General features: G+C 45.0%; 1 protein-coding gene across 1 annotated transcript; it reads left to right on the forward strand.

Moving 5' to 3' along the window:
- Nucleotides 1–882: 882 nt before the first annotated feature.
- Nucleotides 883–1,587, forward strand: LOC101566882 (proteasome maturation protein-like). The gene is made up of 3 exons (XM_012512839.1): nucleotides 883–909; nucleotides 981–1,252; nucleotides 1,413–1,587. Exons 1-3 carry the CDS (start codon nucleotides 883–885, stop codon nucleotides 1,585–1,587), a joined length of 474 nt encoding a protein of 157 aa, XP_012368293.1.
- The last annotated feature ends 7,974 nt before the right edge of the window (nucleotides 1,588–9,561 follow it).

The raw sequence follows: 9,561 nt of genomic DNA on the forward strand, positions 1-9,561 counted from the left end.
AGACCTATCTGAACTGTATAGTGAGACCCTGTCTCAGGAAAAAAAAAAAACAAAACAAACACCCACCCCCAATTTTGTCATAAATAGATACAAGAGTTGAGTATGCCATTAATGCCACTAATCTGTACCATCATCCTCTAATTTAGGGTCCTCTTTTATTTACTTACTATCTTGGCCAGGTGTGGTGTCAGTTTCAGAGACTTGTTCTTCCCCTGTATGTTCTTCCCTACTACTCAGCTCTTACCCCAAATGCCAAGCACCCCATTAGGATCTGGATCTGCTCAGAATCTTCAACTGTGTGAAACCATTAACTCCAATTACACATATAGTTTAGGAAAAGGGCCATTTGTTGGCTCTGCAGACACAGTTGTCCCATGAGAAGCATGACTTTGTGACAGACTCCATTTATAACCTGGCCATGTATGCACTCAGTCAACAGGAGGCCAAATCTCTGGATATTAATGTCAACACAGACTTTGGTTTAAAAGCCATGAAAATGTTTTGGCATTGCTCCTCTCCAACTGGACAGTTACTCATACACATGGCTGTTGGTCACTTGGAGAAAGGAAGAAGGAATTGCTATGCTATTAGTGTTGCAGCTCTCTTCTTCTAAGGATGGTCACATCTTCAGTGAAGATGTATCTAAAAATTGGCTCAGGTCCAGAAAGTAAGTAGCGATTGTGACTTTTTATTGGATTAATGCATTTTTACCTCTATAACTACAAATCTCTGGTTATGAGGAAGCCAGGCCTAAATTCTCATCTCATTAGCTGATTTCTCAGATCACTCTTGGTACAACCTGTATTAGCTCACACTTTGCAAGAAGCTGCCACCGAAACAAAACAAGTCATAGGCTTATTAGTGGGAAGGGATGCAGCAGGCATGGAGAAGCCTTGTTTTGTGGTGAAGGTGAGACAACTGTGGAAGGAAACAAAGAAGGGAAGGTTGGACTCCGCAGCTGTTCACAGAGCTGACTGAAGACGAATGCTGGAGGACATGGATGTCAGCTAAAGGACAGTATTGCAGTTGCTGAACTTTCAGCAAGTGGGACTTTTGAACAACATGTTCTTCTTTGGAAAGGTTTTCCATATGTGAAAGATGAACTGTTACCAAGTCATGCTCTTGAATTATCAGAAAAAAATTTCCAGCTCAACCAAGATAAAATGAATTTTTCCACACTGAGAAACATCCATGGCCTCTTTGTTCCTCTAAAATTACAAATGGAATTCAAGGCACTGCAGCAGGCTCAGCATCTTTCCTTCCTTCCTTCCTTCCTTCCTTCCTTCCTTCCTTCCTTCCTTCCTTCCTTCCTTCCTTCCTTCCCTCCTTCCTTCCTGGCAGAACCGGGGATTGAACGCAGGCCCCTGTGCTTGCCAGGCAAGTGCTTATTCTTTTGAGCCATCTCCCTGGCCCCTTCCATTTCTTTCTAGCTCAAGCCTTTCACTGGATATTTTGAGGGCCAATGATGAGACTATCAGATTTGAAGATATTCTCAATGATCCACCCCAAAGAGAGCTCATGGCGGAACCACACTTGATGGTGGAATGTAAGCTTGGTTTATGTGCTATGTATGTGTGCTGTTCATGAACCAGAGGGGGCATCGTGTTGTAGCTGTCTTCTGTTATCATTTGATGTTGATGACATTAAAAGTGGTGGCATCTGAGAATTTTTGTCTAATTAAAAAAAAAAGAAAAGAGAAGGGAAAATTGCCTAAGGAGATCTAGAACTGTAGCCTAAAACTGGTTCCAAGACTGTTCTGCATAGGCTGAGAGGAATCTTTAAACTAAATTAGAGGAAAAGCTGGGCATGCAGGTGCACATACCTGCAATCCCAGCACTTAGGAGGCTGGGGCAGGAGGAGTGCTGTGAGTTTGAGGCCAGCCAGGGCTACATAGTAGGTTCAAGCCACTTGAATAATACAGAGACACCCTGTCTCAAAAGAAAGGAAAGAAAGTCAAAGGAATCTCTTATCTTGGCAAAATGAGTCTGGTTTAGGATCCTGCTGTGGAGCCCCTGGGTCTGTCAGGTGGTCATGCTGGCCACACTAGGAAAGAGATTTGATCAGTACATTTTCATGGCTTGCTTGATTCTTCTGTATCTGATACCCACAAAGCTTGTATCTTCCTCTATTCTGCTGTCTGTCTTTTTGAGGCAGGGTCTTGCTATGCAGTTCAATCTGGCCTTGAGCTCATTTTGTAGCTCAGGCTGGTCTCGAACTTCTTTTTTTTTTTTTTTTTTTTTTTTTTTTTTTTTTTTTTTTGGCGGAACTGGGGATTGAACTCAGGCCCTTGCGCTTGCCAGGGAAGTGCTTATTCCATTAAGCCATCTCCCCAGCCCAGTTGAACTTTCATTCTTAATTCCATTTCATTATCCTGTTACCAAATTCCATTCTTTCTCACCACTTTGATTAGTACTCCTTCAGCTACATTATCTGACTTTTAATTTTAATTTTTTCAAGTATTCCTCTTAAAGTGATCCTCTCCTTTTTCTTCTTTCTCTGATGTCATGTATGATAGCTTATAAACTAAGGAAAACCCCATTCTCAGATACATCAATTGAGCTCAGAGCTCAAATTTTTCTGAGAATAAAGTAGAACCCTCCATAACCATCCAAGTTACCTATAGTCCCACAGATGAGGCTGTGCTGAAGCATGAAGGTTTGGGACTTCTGGGAAGAGGGCAGAGTGGTGAAGAGCAGAGGAACAGCCTCTTGGAGCCTGGTGTCCAGACACTGGAATACAGCAATGTGAAAAGAGGAGGAGGAAGAAAGTGGGTCCCTGCGATCCAGCAAGAACCTGACTTGAGAACTGAAGCCCATGGGGAAAGCAAGGAGAGAGACTTCAGGGAAGAAGGTGGTGGGAAGGTTTGAGGCCTGACTGCGTGGGAGGGGCCTCTCCAACCCGCAGAGATCTGGTGACTACTGGCGACCCCAGGTCTCCACGGAGACACACACCAGTGGGATGGGGCAGTGAACACAGCAGGCTGCACTGGCTGGTGAGCTATTTGGGTTCAACAGTCCCCCTGGAGAGGGCGATTGGCTGGGAGCCTTCTTGGTCAGGGGCCACCCGGGCTGGGACCTGGGCGCAGCTGCCGGCTGGCTCCATCTAGCGGCGCGCAGTGCCAGAGGGAGGTTGAACCGAGGTCAAGTAGGCCGGTGGCCAAGGAGCCAAATTCAAGCCAGCGAGGGGAACGCAAGGTGTCACAGGCTGAATAAAGTGGCTCCAGCCTCAGGGCCAGTTAAGACTGCTGGAGAAAGGAGCTACAGAAATCATAGTCAATTGTTCTTAACAATTGTGATCGGTTTTAAAAAGGAGCCCCTTTGTGCATTGTGTGATCCTATTGAGAGGACGCCTACCCACCATCCAAGGTGCTCCATGTTTGTTGAATGCGTAAGTACTTTATAACGGAAAGAAAGAGACCGCGGAGAGAGTCCTGTTTCTCACCAATTTGCTCTTCCCTTTCACGTAGCAAGCCCGGCCTCTAACGACTCCATCTCTTTGGTGCAGGGAGCCTTTTTCTCGTGTGTGGTTGAAGTCATGATCTCAGGGTCGGTTAATCTCACTCACTTATTTTTACTATTTTTAGAAGTGTAGTATTCTTTTGTGTCTATTTGTTTTGGTTGTTTGGTACCGAAGATTGAACTCAGGACCTTAAGCCACTGAGCTATCTCCCTGGCCCTGAATTCTGGTATCCTTGCTCCAAGGGAAAATAAAATTTGGATAGTAGATACTTTGGGATAGAATATCAAAATGTTTAACAAGCATCCTTCCACTCATAAGTCTTGAACCAAGAGGATGTTACCTTCACTCTGCCTTTCAACAGAATATATTCAGAATTCTTAAAGGGTCCAGGAAAAAAAACTTTCCTCACAATTTCAAGACTTTAATGTTTTGTTAACTCTGTAGACTCTCACTCCAGTCTAGAACTTCCGGGTGCTTCTCTTTCTACTTCTTAAGCTTTATTTAACCCAGAGGTTAATGTGTCTCACTATTAATCCAGAGGGCGGAGTGGCTGTTATAAGCAGTCTCACACATTTTACCTTCTTCCCCGAGTCCTCAGATAATACATGCATATTCAGGGTGCCATTTACTAGCATCCCCAGGAGAACATAGTCATCACACTCAGTGACCCTGTTAGTAGCGTCGTATCCCAGTTCTACTTGTCCCTCTTCCAACTGGTTCTCCTCTTTTAGTTCAGAGCCTGTGAGCACTTGAACGTGGAAGACTGTGGCAGGTATATGCAAAAACACAGTCAGGTAGCTGCCAGCCTTTGCCTCCTTGATATAAAAGTAATTTTTATCCAAACTGTAGGCATTCATGAGAATAGATTGGTTGGTGACATTCAGGTTAGTATAAAGGGTGGCCGCAGGATTGCTGGGACAGCCAATGTTGTTTTCCTCAGCTTCTTTGAGGCTATTGAACTTGCTTTGCAAGGAGAAACTGCCTATGTGCTGGAAGAGGGAAGGGGAAAATTGGATTGGCTTTTGCTGCCTGAGAAGGCTAAAAAAATGGGGAAGGAGGTGATCACAAGGCATTTCTTGGTAAAAGAGGAGAAGGAAATGGACAAAATAAGGGAGATCTCTAGTGTGGAAGAGTTTTCCAATGAAGCCCAAAGGACAGAACTCCATTGTTACCCAAAACTTTGTTTCCCAGGCAGACAGTATACTAACAATCTGGGTGACAAATCGAGGGACACATTTCACATCATCTTCAATCATCAAGAAGTAGTCGGAGTAGTTGGCAGCAAAATTCATGAGGAAGGCATAATTCATGTTCTGCTTGGAGTGAAAGGCTACGATGGTGGGCCTGTCACTAAACTTTTTCTCATGGTTCTTCAAAGGAAGATAGCTTTTACGAGGCGTGTTGATCACTACTAGCTGTCTGGCCTGTATATATGGCTTAAAGAGGGTTGAGATGTTGGAGGTCACTTGGCCAAGCCACTTGGCGTTGGGACTTGCCAGGTGTACCAGCACAAGGAAGAATTTTTGCTCAGGTGAGGAAGAAGCAAAGAAGAGAGACTGTAGGGTGTCCAAGAGGTGGCTCCCTTGGGGCTGCTGCACCGAGGAAATCCCTATGGTCAGCAGTTCTAGGATAGAGGAGAAAACAGGAGCTTTATCAGTTTAGAGAAATGGAAAAGGTAGTTGCTAAGAAAGTTAGGATACACCCGTAGGTCTCTCCATGCTCTTGTTACTGTACATTTTCTCCCTTAGCACTCCCCCAGCATGAACTATATTAGGAATTACCGTCTGCTCACCATTGAGAGTTGTTTTTTCAAATTAAACCTATTGTGGGGAAATAGATAAAGATGACAAACTAAGCTTCTATATCTATGTCCTTTTTCATCCCTAATCCTACTGAAACCCCCAGAGATATTGCCCTGAACCACCATATTTGAATAATTCTTGAAAGATGGAATATGGGACAAGATTGATGGAGGAATCCATTGTCCAAATGACACATAGGAAGGAATAACTGCATAGGCACATCATTTTTTATACAAAAAGCCTCTCAGAAATTCTAAGTTCAAAAGCTCCAAATGCAAAAAGGAAGAGTACAAAGCACTGAGGTGGTCACCAGGATCATTTAAATTATAGAACCACTTCCAAAAACCACTGGGCCAGGTCTAGGGAGATAGCTCGGTGGTCCAAGTGCAAGCCTGACAAATGCAAGGACACGGGTTTAATCCCTGGTACCAGATGCCATGCCAGACTCTGCGCTGAACTGGCCCCCGAAACTGGACATGGTGGCACACACCTCTAATCTCAGCACTGAGGAGGCTGAGCCAGGAGGATTACTATGAATCTGAGATGCATATTGAGACCTTGTATCAAACAAAAGAATAAGTAAGTAAGTAAATAAATAAAACACTGGGCCAGTCACTACAAATGATCTGGTGGTCCTGTCCATTCTTGGGTGAACGTCCTAAGAGTTTATGTCTCAATAAAGTAGACTGTTTGAGAGGGGATGCTCATAGGTATGTGTCCTTGGGCTAGACAGGGTGTCAGAATGGAAGCCAAGACCTCTGGGGAACGGAGGAAGAAAGGTGATGTATAGCAGGCCGTGGCATTTGTCACCAGGAGAAGCCTCTATGTTTGGCTTCCTGAAGGAAAGCTCAGGAATAAAGAGGCTGCAGGGTGGGTGCTATAGCAGATAGGTAGGGAGTGCTGGAAGAGATAACGCAGTACTTTAACCACAAACATAAGTGCTCCTGAACTTATTTCATTGATACAAAAAATAATTTTAAAAAATATGTATTTTCTACAGGGTCTCACTATTCAGCTCAGACTTGTAGAGATCCTCCTGTTTTAGCCTCCCCAGCACTGGGACTACAGGCTTGTGCCACTATACCCGGTCTTGGTGGCCGACTCCATGCACCCGGGCAGGATCAGCATGACACGTGGTTCCGGGGATCAAACTCAGGTCCTTGTGCTTGCCAGGCAGGCGCTTAGACTGCTGAGCTCTCCCCGGGGCCCAACGCAAAGAATCACTTATCTTTGTTCTCTGTGTTCTTAAAGTCAGGAAATGATAACTGTGTTCTAGGGTTTAGTTTTTCTTATTTAATACCACTGCAGCATATGGTGATGAAATGAAATGGACATCACAGACTTCATGACAACACCTAACCTAAAGTGAAGCTGGCTCAGCCAGGGAAATTGCAAAATCCTGATTGCGTGGACAAAGAGAAGGCCATGTATTCTCTAGCCATAAAGCTCTGTAACAGATGCCACCAAGTTATCAGTGACAAGGAATACATATCACTGATGCACAGGCCTGCAAGCTCTACAGAGAAGTTCTGGGTGGTGCTCTAATTTTGAAAGTAGTTAGTGGCCAGCAGTGGTGGTGCATTTCTGTAAACCCAGTACATGGGATGCTAAGGCAGGATGATCACACAGTTCAAGACCAGCCTGTGCTACAAAGTGAGCTCAAGGCCAGCCTGAACAGCACAGTGAGACCCTATCTCAAAAAGACAAAAAACAAATGTGGTTGTTAGCATGTGGATGGTAATTAGGTGAGAAACTCACCAAGATATTGCATCTAGATAAGACCTGAGCCCTTGTGGTAGGTCAGCATTTACAGGTTGAAGAGAAGATAAAACAGCAAACCAGACTGAGTTTCTAGCAGTAAAGCGAGGAAAATCAGAAGGGTTTGGAATCCTAGAAGCAATTGAAGGGATATGGAAAAAAGAGGATGATCTAATGGGTTAAATGTTGTGGTACATCAAATAATTTGGAAGCTGACCAGCGGATATGCTGCTGTGGAAGCCACTAGTTATCTAGAAAAGAATAAATTTGGTGAAAGATGAGGGTGTAAATGTGTGGTGCTACCCAGGCATGCCTGTACTCCTAGCACTCAGGAGGCTGAGCCAGGAGGGTCACCATGAGTTCAAAGCCAGCCTGGTCTGCAAGGGAAAAAAGTGTTGTGCCAAGAAAGGTTTTCTTGCTGGAAACATAGCTGAGCATCATAAATACCTGCTTGGCAAGCACAAGGTCATGAATTCAATCCCTAGTATTGGAAAATAAAACAAAAACAAACAAACAAACAAACAAACAAACAGGTTTTCTTTTGCGAAGTTCAGAAAAAGTTTCAGGGCACAGTGGCACACCTGCGTAATCCTAGCACTAGGCAGGCCGAGACAGGAAGATCTTGAGTTTGAGACTACCCTGGGTTACACAGTAAGTTCAAGAGCAGCCTGCACTTCATAGAGACCCTGTCCAGAAAAAATCAAAATAGAAAACACTGTAGTGTGTTTGTATGATACAGAAAAGAGGGAAAATCAATGGTCCAAAAGCCAGAACTCACTTGACAGCCTCTGCGGTCATTAGGAGGGACTGGAACCCAACACAAACATGGAGAGGCTATAACTAGACCAGGGTGTGGACAGTCTGCCTCACCAAAGAAGGGACCATGAGTGCTAGAGACATGGAGAAGGGTGTCAGGCTTCTCCAGGAGGGGAGAGGTGGGGTCAGGGTGGAGGTGAGTGTGGGCGATAACTACTCTGCTGGCCTTGTTGTAACCTATTTAAACTGTGACCCACTTTTCTTAAAGCAGGAATATACATTCTCTCATGTAGAAGCTTCTTGGGTTGCTGCCTTTTCTCTGATTGGTTTATCGATAAGCTGACCAATCTGACATCTATTGGCCCACAGGACCGGGTCACGTGCAGTTGCCTTCTCAACTTCTCTGCATCTGTGGAGAGAGGACTTGGCACAAGTCTTCTGCTCATTTCAGCATTTAATGCCTCCTGTACCGAATCATTGTTTAAAGTTCCTTTCTTTAGATTTGGAACCTGTGGGAGGGAAAATTAATCTAACAACATAGGACAGCAGTAGAAGCTTTCATCATATGGAACTGGTACAGGAATATTTAAAAAGTCAATAGAAGAAAATGGTTTCTGTGTATTTGTGGGAACTTCTATGACATGGGTGGCATTTCATGTTAGTTGAGATCATAGGATTTCCAAGTGTAAATAAAGTTGATTATATAGCTCATGTTTACTTAAAACTAAATTTTGCCAGGTGTGGTGGTGGCACCCACCTATAATCCCAGCCCTGTGGAGGCTGAGGTGGGAGGATTATTGTGAGTTGGACTACAAAGTGAGCTCAAGGCCAGCCTGAACTACACAGTGAGAGACGCTGTCTCAAAAAGACAAATTTTTTTTCACCTATATGAAATATTTATATCTGCAAAAGTAAAATAATAAGAATGTCAGAGCATATAAAAGTTTTTGAAAAATAATCTGTGGAGGGTAGGTTTTTCCTTAAGCAACACATAGAACCCAGATTTGACAAAAAGATTTTATGTGTTAGTGACCTCTGCACTTGTTACAGGTGGGCTTGGGTTCTGAGGTTGCATTTTGTTCCTTCTCATCATTTTGTGTAGCACTGTCTTCTGACCTTTGTCGTAGATCTTTGCTGTAGTTATAACCTTCACATGTACTGAAGTTCAGGTGCAGCTCTACAAAGTTTGGACTTATCCAGCTGTGTCTGGCTTGGGTCTGGCTGCTGTGCTCAGCTCCTTCCCGCTGCTGCCCTTGAGGGTGAACCTGTTGTGCCCCTGTGGCAAGATGTTCTGCTCCTGGACTAGCTGGTTGGATACTCTACACTCTCTGCAGGGATTACAGCTACAGGATTACACCTCAGGCGCGTATGCCAGGCCTGAGCTGTGCCTGGAGGGGGCAAGGTGAAGTAGTGGGAAGAGGAAGCTCTCCGCACACACTCACGGGACCTGGGCTAGGACTGGGTCTGGGGGCTCCGGGACGGGGCAAAAATTCCTACTCGGCGGACGGGGTGGGGGAGGCACTGCGGAGTGGTGGAGGGCGGCCCAAGGGGCTGGGAGAGGGTCCGGCCCATGCTGCGCCTGGGCTGGGACTGGTCCCGATGGCGCAGGGTAGCAGGAAGCTCTCCGCACACTCACCGGACCTGGGCTAGGACTGGGTCTGGGGGCTCCCGGAACTCAGCAGCAACAAAAAGATTTTAAAATATTCAAAGGCCAGGGATATAACTCAATGGCATAAGTGCCTGCCCGGCAAGTGCAAGATCCTGAGTTTGACCTGTGGTGCCACAA

The sequence above is a fragment of the Octodon degus genome, unplaced genomic scaffold, assembly GCF_000260255.1.
Source record: "Octodon degus isolate 3935 unplaced genomic scaffold, OctDeg1.0 scaffold00009, whole genome shotgun sequence".
Lineage (NCBI taxonomy): Eukaryota > Metazoa > Chordata > Mammalia > Rodentia > Octodontidae > Octodon > Octodon degus.